Source organism: Scyliorhinus canicula, chromosome 20 (assembly GCF_902713615.1).
Source record: "Scyliorhinus canicula chromosome 20, sScyCan1.1, whole genome shotgun sequence".
Classification (NCBI taxonomy): Eukaryota; Metazoa; Chordata; class Chondrichthyes; order Carcharhiniformes; family Scyliorhinidae; genus Scyliorhinus; species Scyliorhinus canicula.
The window spans coordinates 19,293,173-19,310,792 of NC_052165.1; the positions used below are offsets into that span (position 1 = coordinate 19,293,173).

Below are 17,620 nucleotides of genomic sequence, written 5' to 3' on the forward strand. Positions count from 1 at the left end.
AAACAGATGCCGGAAAGCTAAAGTCCAACTAGTTAAGCAAACTAGAGACATTGAGAGAAATTTACAAGAAGTCTGGAGGGAACAGAGCAGAGGAAGCTGAAAACCAGAACAGATTACTGTTCAGTGAAGTCCCAGAGAGTTGAAAGGGCAGGGGATGTGAGAGGCCAGAGAGATATCTGCAGTAGTATTACGGTTTTTGAAAAATTGCTACAGTTTGGGGGACATAATTGTGGAAAATGGTTGTTGGACTTGTGAGTAATGGATTCAAGCCTTGAAAACAAGAGAAACCTGAAGGGTAAAACCTGAAAGCAAAACCTTGATGGAAGCAGTGGACAGAAGAATAATTTAAACGAAGATCTGAAGTGTAACGTATGAAAGGAGAATTTGAAGTCACTTGTGTAGAAGCTGGGGTTCATTGAGAGGAGGTGGGTCATGGCATAAGAATCATCTGGAGGGATTTTGAGGAGAAATTCACAGACATTCATTTGGGTTCCAAGAGGAATGTGTCTTACCACAGTCATCTTGTGTGCTTAAAAGGGACTTTGTGTGTTAATGAGACCATTATAGCTTAAGGTATATTTTGTAACCCGTATTAATCTTAAAACTCGTGTGTAAGGGGGAGTGAAGGAGTATTGTATTACAATCTAAATTTTTTCATGTTTAATAATCATCCGAATGGATGATCCATCTCGGTCTCCTCCAGAGATCCCCAGCATCATAGATGTCAGTCTTCAGCCAATATGATTCACTCCACACATCAAGAAATGACTGAAGGCACTGGATACTGCAAAGCTATGGCCTCTGACAATATCCCAGCAATTGTACTGAAGACTTGTATTCCAGGACTTGCCGCACGCCTAGTCAAGTTGTTCCAGTACAGCTACAACACTGGTATCTACCCGCCAATGTGGAAAGTTGTCCAGGTGTGTCCTGTACACAAGAAACAGGACAAATCCAAACCAGCCAATTACCGCCCCATCAGTCTACTCTCCATCACCAGCAAAGTGATGGAAGGAGTCATCAACAGTGCTATCAAGTGGTACTTACTCAGTAATAACCTGCTCACGGACACTCAGTTTGGGTTCTGCTAGGGTCATTCAGCTTGGCTCAAATGTGGCCAAAAGAGCTGAATGCCAGAGGTGAGGTGAGAGTGACTGCCATTGATATAAAGGCAGCATTTGACCAAGTATGGCATCAAGGAGCCCCAGCTAAACTGGAGTCAATGGGAATCAGGGGGAAAACTCTCTAGTGGTTGGAGTCATACCTGCACAAAGGATGATGGTTGTGGTGGTTGGAGGTCAATCATCTCAACTCCAGGACATCACTGCAGGAGTTCCTCAGGGTAGTGGCCTCGGCCCAACCACCTTCAGCTGCTTCATCAATGACCTCCCTTCCATCATAAGGTCAGAAATGGGTATGTTTGCGGATGACTGCACAATGTTCAGCACCATTCGTGACTCCTCAGATAATGAAGCAGTCCATGTCCAAATGCAGCAAGACATGGACAATATCCAAGCTTGGGCTGACAAGTGGCAAGTCATATTTGCGCCACACAAGTGCCAGACAATGAACATCTCCTACAAGAGAGGATCTAACCACCGCCCCTTGACATTGAATGGCATCAACATCCTCTGGGTTACCATTGATCAGAAACTGAACTGGACTAGCCACGTTAATAATGGGGCTACCAGGGCAGGTCAAAGACTAGGAATCCTATGGCGAGTAACTCATCTCTTGACCTCCCAAAGCCTGTCCACCATCTACAAGGCGCAAGGCAGGGGTATAATGGAATACTCCACTTGCCTGGATGAATGCAGCTCCAACAACACTCAAGAATCTGGACACCATCAAGGACAAAGCAGCTCACCTGCTTTCTCCTCCTTCCAAAAACATTCAAACCCTCCACCCATGGCGAACAATAAGCCATGTGTACCATTTACAGGATGCACTGCAGTAACTCACCAAGGTTCCTTAGACAACACCTTCCAAACCTATGACCATTACCATCTAGAAGGACAAGAGGTTCGTTCCAATTCACTCATCATCCTGATGGTAAAATAAGTAAAAGTTGTGCTCTTTTGAGCCAAGGTTTCATTCAAGGATATTCCCGTCCAGATATAACATGAACTGGGATCATAATAATATCAGTGCTGGTCTTCAAGCTGGATAAATAATGAGAATTAGTGGCAGGAAGGGCAACCACCTGCCAAATCCAAAAACAGATGGTTGGTGTACAAATTAATATTCTGGTAAGCTTGTGGAATTTTGCAGAAGAGTGGGAATAAAAAAAACCTTACTATTAATTTGTTCAAAAGAGTTTTAAAATTAATTTAATTAACGTGCAGAATTATAGGTTAGAATCGCATTTTTTTTTGTTGTGTCTTTTTATTCCTAGGAAACAAATTAGGGTGTGCAGCAGTTTTTTTCCAGCAGTTTGCTGTGCCAAAATCAATTTCAACCCCCCCCCCCCCCCAACCAATAAAATTTCATATGCCTGCCCTAGCCATACAATTGCCATGCGGCTGAATTTCTGCAAATGTTCAAATGTTCTTCCTCTTACTTGCTGCAACATTTGGCAGAAAAATCAGCAGAAATGTGTAATAAGTTACATCAAGGCAGAATTCAACTCCAATATATTTAAATGCCACCTGTGTCACTTGAATTTAGTGTTTGCAATATTTGCACTCATCTGTATTGAATCCCATAAGCCACCAATTTTCCAATTTGCAGCACTTATTTAGCTCCATTCTGTGGGTCCCTGGTTGATTAATCTTCCTAGCCTTCCATACCCAAATTAGTTGACACTCCAATACATTCTGATCATATACACAAAGATCCATGAGTTTTTTAAAGCTGCTTTTATATTGCATACTGTTGCAGCCACACCAAAATAAACTTGGTAAATTGGCTAAGGCAGGCATCTGGGAGAGCAAATTTTTTAAAATGGATTTAAAATTTGCATGCCTTAGAGAATCCAGCAAGTTAACCTGAAGGTTGCCACTGACTATAGTCATTGAACATGGCATTAAGCATGTTATTAAACTTCTAGATTTGTCAGATGGAAAAATAACTAAGGAAGTGTTACAATTTTGACACACATATTACATTTAATCGATCATGATTTCATAAACGAGTAGACAGGATATCAAGAACACTCTTCCATAAACAGTGCTATGGGATTTCTTGTATTAAAATGAACAGGCAGGTGACTTGTTTACAAATGTCACTGAAAAGTTCCCCCCAATGCACTGCACCTTTATACCCCACTGAACTTGCAGATTATATGCAAAAGTGGGCCTGAAAACCAAAAGTTCAGACTGAGATCAGAGTGCCCCCCAAGTGACCCAACGAATATCTCAGTTGAATGTCACTGCAAGACCAATGTGATTAATGTGTTATTGCATTATTGGGATAGATATCAAATTATATTGTTGGAAGGCACATTTTTGACACAAATAATGAAAAGTTATTCTATATATGAAGCTTTTTGTCTTAGTACAAATTGTTATTTAGTTAACTATAATAGCATTTATTGCTCATACACATTTGTTACATCATTTGTTAGTGTACTGTTTTTATTTGGAGGTGAAAGGGTTAATAATGCAGTTTTACCTCAAGCCACGCAACCACTGTTGGTCCATCCCATTGTGCAAATGGCAAACCTTTTCTCCGGGCTTCTTCTAATAGTTCATGCCTGTAAAGAACACCACATTACACAGATATTTTGAAATTGGCAATCCTTTATACTTGGCTATTCTTTGTTGTTTGACTTGGGCATGATTCTTAAATCAATCAATAAAAGAGTGAGGATGAAATCTGTCTTCAGCAATAGTGCAAAATGGGAAATAGCACAATGGCAATGTGTTTTACACCCTGTCTACCACTGAAGATTAATTTAATCTCCTGTGTGTTTAAACAGCATGCTCCATGCTGTCAGGACATCTCAAAGCAGCTAATCGTTATTGTAATGTGGCCCAAATGGCAGCCACTTTGCTCTCAGTGACTTCCCACAAACAGCAAATCACCAACCAATTTATTCTTAATGTCATTTGTTGAGGGCAATCTTTTAGCAAGAACACTCCATGCTCTTCCATAAACAGTGCCATGTGATTTCTTGTATTCAAATGAACAGGCAGGTGACTTGTTTACAAATGTCACTGAAAAGTTCCCCCCAATGCACTGCACCTTTATACTGCACTGAATTTGCAGATTATATGCAAAAGTGGGCCTGGAAACCAAAAGTACAGACTGAGAGATTAGAGTGCTCCCAAGTGACCCAACAAATATCTCAGTTGAATGTCACTGCAAGACCAATGTGATTAATGTGTTATTGCACTATTGGGATAGATATCAAATTATATTGTTAGAAGGCACATTTCTAGCACAGTAACAAATTGTGATAATATTTTCCATAAATTAATCACACAATATGAAAATGTTTTGTCTTTCAGTGCTTACCTCCCAGTAAAAGCATAATTTCCACTTTGTTGTTCCGATTGTTGTTTCATAATGCCAGGAATAACCAGTTTCCATAATTGAGTTTGTGATCATGTTAAAATAACACTATTTGGAAATCTAAGCTATACCCTTGACAACAATTTGAATTTTGGTGGTCTCATGAATTAAATTTCTCTATTTCCTGGCGATGACTTAGGAGGTTGCAGTTCCATTTGGGACTTTTCTCCAACATATTTTGCTTCTGCTCATTATTCAAAAGGAGCAACTTTCAGAAGCAGAATTAATAATTTTAAATACAAATCTTTATACTTTCCATATATGTATAAGCTTGCATGTGCTCTCACATTAACTCCTAATTAGGTCAATTGGGACATCCGTTTTTCCACTACTCCTTGTGTTATTCTAAAGTTAATTATCAGATTTTTTTAATGTTAAGATTGAGATTAAATAATGCAATATTCTGCATCAACATAGAATTTAAAACAACAAAATTAGATTCCGTTTCAAAGAATGTAAATGTAAGTTAACAAATTTTGGATGAAACAATAAGATTCATCACTCGGAAAAAATGTTATATGTGTACAATTGTTCAGCCATGGATTTCAAATCAGTCATCTGCACAACACTTTGAAGAAACCGCGGTATATGAAATATTTAAGAGATGTTTTGAGAATTAAATAGAACACTGTACAAATTTAAATTCTCCTTTCCCTCCCAGAACTAGATATTATAGGGAAATGTCCAAGTACTTATGCAGTTCAAATTCCCCTAAAATCAGAGTTGTCAATTATCCATGATTGAAGCCATAATTGGCTGGATTCTCCAGTACCCCAGCCATTTGTTTCTCGGTGGCAGGTCATTCGCTGGCTGCAAATCGCCCTGCCAATCGCTTTTCTCTCACCCATCTGAGCAGTAGAGCCATCCACGGTGCCGTGAACGTGACTGCTGTTGCTTTCCACTGAGAGGCCATCCTCCCCGCCAGTATCCAAAGAGTGTATCTGTTGAGAGGGGGGTTACCACAAGGGGCCCCTGCACTATCTTCCTGAGTCTTCTACTTTTGCTGATGATCAGTCACTCCATTTCTGCCTGTGCATTCCTCACCTGCAGTGTGGCCACCTCACTAAACGTGTTATACAAGACTTCCTCAGCATCGCAGATGCTCCACAGTGAGTCCACCGGCAGCTCCATCGCCGAACTCTGGTTAGCTAGAAGCTGCTTTTGGACACAACTTCTGCATACATGGGGTGGGATTCTCCGACACCCCGCCGGGTCGGAGAATCGCTGGGGGCGGCGTGAAGTCCGCCCTGCTGCTCCGACACCGGCTGTCAAATTCTCCGGCGCCAGTTTTTGGGCGGGAGCGGGGATCACGCCGCCCGGTCAGGGGCCATTGGCAGCGGGCCTCCCAGCAATTCTCCGGGCCCCGATGGGCCGAGTGGCCAGCCGTTTTCGGCCAGTCCCTCCGGCGTGGATTAGACATGGTCCATATCGGCGAGACCTGGCTTGCGGAGTCCTCGGTGGGGTGCGGGGGGCGGGGGGATCCGGACCCGGGGGGCCCCCAACAGTGGCCTGGCCCACGATCGGGGCCCACCGATCTGCGGGCGGGCCTGTGCCGTGGTGGCACTCTTTCCCTTACACAGGCCAGTGTGGAGAAAAAGCCCTCTGCGCATGTGCAGGAAACACGGCAGCAGTTCTGCGCATGCGCCAGAATACGCTGGTGCTCCTGCACATGCGCCAACTCGCGCCTGCCGGTGGAGGCCCTTTGGCGCCAGTTGGCCCGCTGCCAACCCTTCCAGCACTGGCCTAGTGCCAGGAAGTGCAGAAGATTCCGCACCTTCCAAGCAGTCCGACGCCGGAGTGGTTCATGCCACTCTGTGACGCTGGTACGGCCCGCCCGTCGATTGCAGGAGAATCCCGGCCATGGTTACCAGGGATGCTGGAAGCGTCCCTCATTTCCCACATTGTGCAGGAGGAGCATATCACAGGTCTGAGGTCTCCTGCCATGATGTCCCTCTTGATTAAGCTAGTTACTCGCTGAGCAAAAATTTAAGTTAGCTTTTAACGTTTTTCATTAAGTCGTTTGTGACTTTTAACACCTAATCTCCCTTTCTGAGATTGATGAGATTATTGATTTGCTTCCCTTTTTTATATTACTCCACCATTATTCTGTTGATCTTCAGTCTGATGGACAGTAAAAATCTGAAATGTTATTACCTGTCTTTTCTCTTTATAAATCTCTAAACATGATGATATGTTCATTGTTAAAATTAGTTTTATTGAAGATTTCAATGTTTTGCAATGTTTTTATTTCCTTGTAATATTAGATTTTGTTTTGTTGAACACTTACTTTTTCTTCAATCTTCTATCTTTTTCTGCTTGTGTTCCTAGTTTTCCCAGTCCAAGGGAATCTGGATTTCCAATCTCTGCATCGAATATACCTGCTGAAAGGAAGTATGAGGTCAGGGTGAAAGGAACAAAATATTTTTAGCAAAATTAGTATATATGTTATATTTCAGCGATAAAGGCAACACACTACTCTATTTTATTTATTTTGTGTGTGTTAGTCTCAGGGCTACCAACATGAGTTGATCATGCTTTCAAACTCTGCCTACAAGAAAATCAAATTATTTGTGAAGCATAATTTTCATTGTCCATGTGTTTCCACAATTATACTGGATTCATGCTGATGCTATGTTGTAATTTTGTGACTCTGAGAAGCAATTGAACTGTGAATGAGCGAAGTGTGAAAATTTAGCCGGGTGTGGAGTCTGCAGTAGTTCAGTGTAGGTTAGTTCAGTATTGAGGTGCAATTAGACAAAAGGAGGCTGCATAGTCCCCGAGAATGGTAAGTTAAGCGTGATAGAAGGCATTTTTGAAATCATGTGTATTACCTCTTCCCAAGATGTGATGAATGAATAAGACCCCATGCCTGCAATCAATTAATTAATAATAAACAACAACCATGTAGATAAACCAGGGATTGAACAAAATGTTTGAGTGGGAAAGCATGAGCTGATGCACATCATTCAATGACAGCAGAACTATGCTAATTATTTGTTCACTTATATATCCTCAGAATAAACTAGAAAAATGGGGCAAAAGAGGCTGCTGAGAATAACAGACTCATTAAACTGCGCTCTCACTTGTACTCCTGGTCCAGACATTGTCAATCGCGATAACTAAGATAATGCAGTGGCAGCACAGTGGCACAGTGGTTAGCATTGCTATCTCATGGTGCCGAGGTCCCAGGTTCAATCCCGACTCTGGGTCACTGTCCGTGTGGAGTTTGCACATTCACCCCGTGTTTTCGTGGGTTTTGCCCCCACAACCCAAAGATGTGCAGGTAGGTGGATTGACCACGCTAAATTGCCCCTTAATTGGAAAAAATGAATTGGGTACTCTAAATTTATAAAAAAAACTAAGATAATGCAGATGAGGACGACCGACAGTTTATCCAAGGATTCATGTTTGAAACACAGGGCCTGATTTTCATCTCCTCATGGAGGCAGGAATCGGCTCGCAAAACGCAGAAAGGTTTTTATGCAGGAAACATCGATTTCCTTTGCCTTTCTGACTCCGCATCATTTTTATGTGGTCCTTTTGAGGGTTGGGGAGGCCTTCGCTGGAAAATACACATGCACACCTTCCGAGTTTGGGCTCTGCATTGTGAAGACCACAGTTAAAATGTATTTCCTCCTGTATGCTATTCTTGTGCGCTGTTGCAGATTCTGAAGCCCCAGAACACTCCTCCTTGGAGAATTTGTGACTTCTGCTGAAACATTCTAACAAGTGTAAAATGTCTTCACACCTTCAAATGTATATTGTGATACAATGTAGATATGCTTTAATAGTGATTCATGAGAGGGCTCTGTCCTGCAAAGGTAACTGGCCAGTGCATTGACAAGCATTGTGTGAGTATTGACACATATTACAGTAATTTTCTTAACGGAGAAAGTGCCATATGCATTCAAAACTGTAGAAATATTGTGCTGGGAAGCTCCACTGCCATGTTTATTGCTGAGATTTAATGCCCATATATATCTTTTACTTTGAAAAAATGGCCTTGCTTGTTAATAGTATATTAATTGTATTTTGTAAAGATCCGTTGTTGAAGGGCAATGCTTAATTAAGTACTTTGATCACAATTAGGGAATAGATGGAACACGGATGTTGGAGGAGAGGTATGAGACTGAACAAACTTTCTTGGTACAGAATGGTTCTGTGTCTTATTTTGACTTCACCACTCATCCTGAATTCTGTTACTACGTTCAACAAAATCTAATCACCTGCTTGCTCCTTTCCGTTGGTCAACAATCTGCTTCAAAATGTAACAACTTCGGTTCTTTCCATTTCAAGGTCCTGGAGCTGCAATCTAATAATTTGACAGCTGTGGTGTGGCTGTTATGAATACATGGTCGACTTCCAAAATATGTTGGAGTACGTCGCTCAGCAGGTGATCTATTATCATAGCTGCGCAGTAGGTCAGTTGGAAGATTAAAGAGGTTGTAATAGAACATAGAACAGTACAGCACAGAACAGGCCCCTCGGCCCTCAATGTTGTGCCGAGCCATGATCACCCTACTCAAACCCACGTATTCACCCTATACCCGTAACCCAACAAACCTCCCCCTTAACCCTACTTTTTATTAGGACACTACGGGCAATTTAGCATGGCCAATCCACCTAACCCGCACATCTTTGGACTGTGGGAGGAAACCGGAGCACCCGGAGGAAACCCACGCACACAGGGGGAGGACGTGCAGACTCCACACAGACAGTGACCCAGCCGGGAATCGAACCTGGGACCCTGGAGCTGTGAAGCATTTATGCTAACCACCATGCTACCCTGCTGCCCCTAATAACATCATCTGTCTTTGGTATGGCCTCTGACTACATGGGGATTTGGGAGAATAGGATGGCATAGGGGATCTGAGATGGATGGGGCATGGGGAGACATGGAGGGGACAAAGGGGCAGCACGGTAGCATTGTGGATAGCACAATTGCTTCACAGCTCCAGGGTCCCAGGTTCGATTCCAGCTTGGGTCACTATCTGTGCGGAGTCTGCACGTCCTCCCCGTGTGTGCGTGGGTTTCCTCCGGGTGCTCCGGTTTCCTCCCACAGTCCAAAGATGTGCAGGTTAGGTGGATTGGCCATGCTAAATTGCCCTTAGTGTCTAAAATTGCCCTTAGTGTTGGGTGAGGTTACTGGATTATGGGGATAAGGTGGAGGTGTGGACCTTGGTTAGGGTGCTCTTTCAAAGAGCCAGTGCAGGCTCGATGGGCTGAATGGCCTCTTTCTTCACTGTAAATTCTATAAAAGAGGATATGAGGAGGTATTGAGGGATCATGGGAGGTATGAGGACCATGGACTGTGAGTGGTGACATAAAGGGCAAGGGGTGGGGTTAAGGTGGCACATAAGTAATGTTGGGAGCTGAATTGTGTGCGGCTCAGGTCCGCATTGGGATCACTATTTTTGGAGCAATTCAGGACATGTTAATATGGGCAGCACAGCTGCACCGTGGTGCCCTGCTGCCTCACGATGCCGAGGTCCCAGGTTCGATCCCGGCTCTGGGTCACTGTCCGTGTGGAGTTTGCACATTCTCCCCGTGTTTGCGTGGGTTTTGCTCCCACAACCCAAAGATGTGCAGGCTAGGTCGAATGGCCATGCTAAATTGCCCCTTAATTGGAAAAAAATGAATTGGGTACTCTAAATTTTTTTTTTAAATGGGCAACATTCTGCCCATGTGAATCAAGAGAAATTCTCATTCCGGCTAGCGTCTGATTCGCAGGGCCTGGAATTGGTGCTGGAGAGCTTGTCAAGCTGCTTATAAGCACTCCAATCCCCACACACTCTTATTCCAGCCACGAAAATCCAAGAAGCAACGGTGTAAAAGGAGGACATTCGGCCCACCTAGTCTGCGCCAGCCCTTGAAAAGAGCACCTTAAGCCCATGCCTTCACCCTATCCCCGTAACCCAGTAACCCGACATAACCTGTTGGACACTAAAAGACAATTTAGCATGACCAATCCACCTAACCTGCACATCTTTGGACAATAGTCAGAATGGGGCGCTGGATGCAGTGGAGGCGAGGCGGGACACCCTCTTCCCCAGGGAGGGCAGGAGGCTCGAACTCGCTATACTTGGGCAGAGGTGGCTGAAGCAGTCAGTGCTGCCAGCTTCATCAAGTGGACTGACATGCAATGCAATGCAGAAAGAAGCCGAATGACCTCCTTAGGGCAGCTCGGGTTGGTCACCATCTCTGTTTCCTTGGCATCAATCCCGTTGCTCACTCCTCACATCACACATCCACTCCCCTGGAGGCTAATCAAAAAGCACTTGCCTGCGTTTCCCTCATATCCCACCCTGCAGCAAACCCCAACACCTGTATTGTCCTGTTTGGCCAGACGCACCTGGCCAAAGAGGATACCAGCCACAGATCACGCCCCTGTCCCTCCTGTAACTTGACTCCATGTATCTCACTGTATCCTTTATGTGTCCCCAGGGAAATGGGAGCCATAATAGATGAGAGCAGAAGAAGACCGGAGGGGGCATCCTGGCCTTTGGGCTCTAACCGCCGTGGAGCAGAGGGCGATGGAGTAGCCGGGGAGGTGCAGGAGAGGACCATTTCAGATGCAGAGGTCGACATTCGAGAAGCAATTGAGCTCCCAATGCAGTGTAATGTCCCAATAGCAAGTGAGTCATCCCTCTCCCCCAGACCACTTCTTCCCAAGATCACACAATGTGTCTTGTCTTTTTTCTTGCCATCAGGTGATGTCGGCCCGCTGGGGTACCTTGCTCCCAGCCACATCCTCAGCATACCCCGGAGCACCAGTCCAGGGAAGACACTGACTTCTCATCACATTTGTCACATGCACTGCACTTCAAGACATCCACCATCGCAAAGACTATCATCTCAGTGTGTCATTTCAGTGAAGAGGCTCCTGGGTCACTTTCTGGTGCAAATGTCACACATGCAGCAGCACATCATGTGGAGGTAGGAAGACTCAAGGGGGCTGACAGTCGGAGGGCCGTCCGATTCCAGGAAGCAGCTGCAGTCCGCACAGATATCGCAGCTGGAAGGTATGATCCCATCACTGATGGATATGAAGACGCAGGGCCAGGATTTACAGAATAGGGTGACAGCATCTTTCCAGTGCCTGCAGGTGCAGCTGGAGGAGTCCAACCGCCTTCAGGTGCAGGAGATTGTGCCAACGATGCATGGTACCCAGTCCAACACTGAATAGACAGCATTCGAGGTAGAAGCCTGAGGTCAAAAAGTCACAACCATGGGTCAAGACTTCCCAGGCTTGGGGCACACTGTACACTTGATGGCTAGCTCTTCATTGAGGGACATGGCTCCATGGTTGAGACCCTAGTTCAGATGAGTGTGGGTCTCCAGGGCTGGCAGGAGCAGGTGACAGTGGACCCTCTGGAGTTCACTCCGGCCTCATTTCCATCCCATGGAGTAAACCGCAGGCTATCGAGCACCCTGAGGGAGGAGGTGGTCATGGGGCCCATGCCGGTGTCTCCCGCAGTGGAGTTTCTGGAACACCTCAATGATTTGGAATCCCCCACCTGACATGGGAGCATCTCATGGGCAGAGGGCAGAACAGGTTGGCACCTCGTCACCTGTGACAGCCAAAAGTCGGCCCGGCCCATCCTGGGCCAGGCCCTCCAGAGGACAGCTGCCAGAAGCATCTTAGGTCAGAGGGCGAAATATGCAGCAGGCCATGTCTGATGGGCTGTTTGGAGTCACACCCAGAAGGAGCATTACAGCATGTAAGATAAAAAAGTTAGACACCAGTCAAGGTGGTGCAACACATAGGCTGGAGGTAGGGGTCAGAGAACAACAAATGTACATAGTCCCAATGAAACACCTTTTCACTAACATTCGATCTGCCTCAATCCACTGTCTGAAAGGTGTGAGGGATGGGTTGGACTGGGTGTAAAGGGTGAGCCGGGTGGGAGGTTGTAGGTTTAGGTGTTGGAGGATGGCACGGGGCAGGGCCCCAGACACTTGAACATTCCACCTGGGGTCAGCCTTGGAGGTGGCAGGGAATTGGGCCAGGTTTGCGGCCGTCTTTGTAGGACAGCTTATCCAGCTCACCATCTCCATAACCACCCCCCACACCCCCAAAAGATATATGGGCCTGCGAGATAGAATGGCCAGCACACATGCAGAGATCACCCAGGCGGACGGTGGAATGTGATCTTGAAGGCAGGACTCAGACTTAGTCAAACGATGAGAAGCACCAAAGTTCACCTCATAGCGAGTCGTCATCAACATCAGTCCCATGGACAAGACCCGCTCACACTGCCTGCCCTAGGCCAACACCCTTTAGAGATGCTACTGGGACCCTCTGAGAGGTGGAGCTGGGATGGTGGTATGAAGTGAAGGGAGAAGGGATAGCGTTGGTGCAGTGAATGGAGGAGGGACAGGGCTGGTGCAGTGAAGGGAGGAGGGACAGGGTTGGGGCTGTGAAGGAAGGATGGACGTGGCTGGTGCAGTGAAGGGAGGACAGACAGGGTTGGTGCAGTGAAGGAAGGAGGGACAGGGTTGGTGCAGTGAAGGGAGGATGGACAGGGCTGGTGCTGTGAACAGAGGAGGGACAGGGCTGGTGCAGTGAAGGGAGGACGGACAGGGCTGGTGCTGTGAAGGGAGGAGGGACAGGGTTGGTGCTGTGAAGGGAGGAGGGACAGGGCTGGTGCTGTGAAGGGAGGAGGGACAGGGCTGGTGCTGTGAAGGGAGGAGGGACAGGGCTGGGGCTGTGAAAGGAGGAGGGACAGGGTTGGTGCTGTGAAGGGAGGAGGGACAGGATTGGTGCTGTGAAGGGAGGAGGGACAGGGCTGGTGCAGTGAGGGAGGAGGGACAGGGCTTGGGCAGTGAAGGGAGGAGGGACAGGGCTGGTGCTGTGAAGGGAGGAGGGACAGGGCTGGTGCTGTGAAGGGAGGAGGGACAGGGTTGGTGCAGTGAAGCGAGTGTGGTGAACACCACTTGTGGTATATTATATGTATTACACCACTGCCCGTATATTAGAGGTACGATGGTAAATCCCTGCCTGCTGGCTCCGTCCAACAGGCGGCGTATAAAAGTGTGTGCTCTCCTGCGCTGCAGCCATTCTGGTTCCAGCTACAGGAGGCACAACATCTTGTTCAATAAAGCCTCAATTGTTCCACCATTCTCGTCTCGTGGTAATTGATGGTACATCAGGGAAAAATGACAGGGCTGGTGCAGTGAGGGGAGGAGGGACCATAATGGGTCGTATCTTGAACAATGATGAGTTGGAGTACAGAAGGGAGATAGAGAACCTAGTGGCAGGATGTAACGACAACAATCTCTCCCTCAAGTCAGCAAAACCAAGGAGCTCGTCACTGACTTCAGGAAGCAAATTATTATACACACCCTTGTCTGCATCAATGGTGCTGAGGTGAAGATGGTTGACAGCTTCAAATTCCTAGGTGTACACATCTATCCTGGTCCACTCACGTCGAAGCTACAACCAGGAAAGCACATCAGCACCTATACTTCCTCAGGAAACTAAGGAAATTCGGCATGTCCACATTAAACCTTACCAATTTTTAAAGATGCACCATAGAAAATAGAAAGCATCCTATCTGGCTGTATTACGGCCTGGAATGGCAAATGTTAGACCCAAGACCTTAAGAAACTACAGAGAATCGTGAACACAGCCCAGTCCAACACGCAAACTGCCTCCTATCCATTGACTTTGTCTACACCTCCTGCCAATGTGGGAAAGCGGACAACAGATCAAAGATCCCTCCTACCTTGGTTATTCTCTCTTCCAACCTCTTCCATTAGGCAGTGTGTGCCTAATGTCTGAGAACATGTACTAACAGATTCAAAAACAGCTTCTTCCCCACTGTTACCAGACTCCTGAATGACCCTCTTATGGACTGAACTGATATCTCCACGCATCTTCTCTACTGAATAGTACTACACTCTGTATGCTTCACCCAATGTCTATGTATTTACATTGTGTATCTATTTCATGTCCTATGTTTTTCATGTATAGAATGATCTGTCTGGTCTGTACACAGAAAAATACTCTCACTATACCTCATACACATGACAATAAATCCAAATCCAATCGAACACAGGTAAGGCAGAAATAGTTTAACAATATTTTGCATCGCGTTTTACGAGCTATGGTTGAAAATAGGGTTTACGAGATATTGGTGTCGCTACCTAGGCCAACATTTATTGCGCATCCTTAGCTTCCCTTGAGAAGTTGGTGTGGAACTACCTTCTTGAACCACTGCAGTTGCTGAGGTGTAGGTAGATGTACAGTGCTGTTAAAGAGGGAGTTACAGGATTTTGGTTCAGTCACAGTGAAGGGACAGCAATATATTTCCAATCAAGATGGTGAATGACTTTGGAGGGGAACCTCCAGGTGGTGGTGCTCCCAGGTATCTGCTGCCTTTGTCCTTCTGGATGGTATCAGTCCTGGGTTTGGAAGGTGCTGCCTAAGACCTTTAGTGAGTTCCTGCAGTGCATCTTGCAGGTGGTTCACATTGCTGCCACAGTTTGTCGGTGGTGGAGGCAGTGAATGTTTGTGGAAGGGTACCAATGAAGCGGGGTGCTGTTCTAGATGGCGTTGAGCTTCTTGAGTGTTGTTGGAGATGAACTCATCCAGGGAAGGGGAGAGTATTACATCGAACTCCTGACTTGTGCCTTGTAGATGGTGGACAGACTTTGGGGAGTTGGGAGATTAGTTCCTCCCGCAGGCTTCAAAGTCTCTTCCTTGCTCTTGTAGCCACAGTATGTATATGACTAATCCAGTTCAGTTTCTGGTCAATGGTACGGACCAGGATGTTGATAGTGGGGGGGGGGGGGGGGGATTCAGCAATTTCACATTAGAATTACCCAGTAGGAAGGCCATGGAACAATTTCTCTCTACTTTGTGAAAAATATTAAAATATTAAATTCACTTGATTAGCTTTCAGTATTATTTGAGAGCTTTTTAGACAGGAATACTGTTTTCAGGTTTCTCCTTGCTGAGGAGATATAGAACCAAACAGAATTAATTTTAATTCAGGCTTTATTTCACTTGTATCCTAACAATAAACATCTCCTATTTCTCACTTAGAATGAATAGTTTAAAGGGAACTTTTGAAAATGTTCTCATTTATTAGCTTATTCCTCAAAAACTAAAAGCGACAGCATCAAACACCACAAACGCAGCAAATTAGTTCGAAAGAAAATTAGTTAAAATGAAAACAAAATGTATATGTAAAGTTATTTTATAAATTGAAAAAACTATTAATCCACTATAGCAAACTCACTATTGATAGACAGGTTGCTAACCTTGTACTGAGGCCAAATGGTCTTTGCCAAGATGTACTAGCCGCCCTTTCTCTCTTTTGCCAAATAAACGACCTATAGAGGATTTGATTCCTTTCTTCTTTTGTGCTTTATGGAGTGAGTCCTGGCTACTAGTACTGCTATAGTTGCCCATTTCGGCTTCTATTGATGCTGAAAAACTGTAAAGGATCAATTCAGAAGTTGACATTTCATGTTATTTCTTCTCATTCAACCTTTAATAAATGATTCTTCACACATTTTTGCTGATAATTTCTTCAGCATAAAACAAAATTATTTCAGCAAAAATATATAAATTAATGGATCACTAACCAAAATTGTTATAAATCATGAGATAATCATGTGGTATGTCATGAAAAATACATGAGATTACCAAGAAAATTTCAAATTACAAATTTTCCCTGATACTTTTAAAAAGTTAAAAAGAAATCTGTCAAGAACAATTCATTATTGCATGCTTAATTTTCTAAACTGATCTCTTAAACTAAGTTCAGTGCAAGGAAGAAGAACAATTTACAAGAAGGTCTCAAAAGGTTTAACCCAAAAATAGCCTTCCATGAAGAGGAAAATCTAGATTTGCCAAAATAGTTCCCGACTAGAGGTAATGTAACACCTCTGTGAACTATCCTTATCCTGATGGAAAATTTATTGATAAACTAATGATGCACTTTTTTAAATATCATCGGTACACCTATCAATGCAACTTTCTAAGTATGTCTTGGGCGTAGGTCCCAGATGGACTTACCTCCGTACATCATCATGGTAGGAGGGAAGTGTGTGCGTCATTCTTACTGGTCTTGGCGTTGATGGAGGTGATGTTTCACATTTTATTGTGGCTTTATCTTCACGACCTTCTTCTTGCACAGCTGCAATCTGGAATAAGTAGGAAAATGTCTAGCGTTAAACACATAGGGCAGCATTTTCCAACCTCCTCAAAGCATGTTTTCCGTGGGCGAGGCGGCTTGCCATTGGCGGCTGGCAGGATCAGAAGATCCCGCTGATGTCTTTGGCATTTTGTGTGGCTCATCCGTCACTCCGCTGGGGAAATTTCCGCTGGGGGTCTCCTTCTGCAGGACCTGAAGATCCCACCGGCAAGAAGAGCGGGAAAATCCCACCCATAATAAATGCTGAAGTTATTTAAACGTCACTATATTCATATGTTTTAATAATATTTCTAAATTACAGTTTTAATAATAATTATTTCTAAAAGTACTGTTAAATATGACATGAAATTTACTAATAAGCACTTATTTATTTAGGCATAACAACAATTAATCTGAAAATAATATGTTCAGCAATATTAAACAAAAAATTGCTTAATAAGTTAGGAAAACGCCTTCAAGGTTTTAAACCGATTTCTCAAAGAACAAAGAAGCCTAAAATCTACTGTTATCATGGAACGTTGTCAACATAATTACCTTTCTCCGATGTTTCCTGAGATCACTAGGCTGATGTTCGCAAAAGAGTAAAGACAGAAATTAAACAGAACGGCAGATTGCCAATTTAAATATTATTTCATTTTCTAATTTGACTTTGAATAAGAGGTTACCATGTCTCATACAGAACAAACCAACAGAGATGTTTATAACCAGAATTTCGAATATGCTTGGGGACCTAGACTCCAATACTTTCCATTCAAAAATATCATGTAAGTCTCTATGTTAAGCTTGAACTATGATGATGGCCCATGCTTTCTGTGATGTAAAAATTTTAAATACAAAATATTTATCTGCAGATTACCTCCTATGCACATGAATATTTCATTTTAAATATAGTCAGTAGCATTATTGAGACATTTGTTAATATTTGAAAGAAAAAAATA

At 44.4% G+C, this 17,620-nt stretch overlaps 1 protein-coding gene across 8 annotated transcripts in view; it reads right to left on the reverse strand.

Annotated features, from left to right (window-relative positions):
* ppfia2 (PTPRF interacting protein alpha 2) overlaps positions 1-17,620 on the reverse strand; it is a 511,344-nt gene that overhangs the window by 74,953 nt on the left and 418,771 nt on the right. For 6 of the 8 annotated variants that reach the window (XM_038781072.1, XM_038781076.1, XM_038781071.1 and 3 more), the window contains 5 exons: positions 17,217-17,246; positions 16,544-16,671; positions 15,784-15,959; positions 6,803-6,896; positions 3,613-3,694 (listed from right to left, as the gene is read on the reverse strand). In XM_038781072.1, the coding sequence (XP_038637000.1) occupies positions 3,613-3,694; positions 6,803-6,896; positions 15,784-15,959; positions 16,544-16,671; positions 17,217-17,246 (510 nt within the window). The remainder of the gene's footprint in view (positions 1-3,612; positions 3,695-6,802; positions 6,897-15,783; positions 15,960-16,543; positions 16,672-17,216; positions 17,247-17,620) is intronic. The other 2 variants (XM_038781075.1, XM_038781073.1) reach the window with 1 other exon arrangement.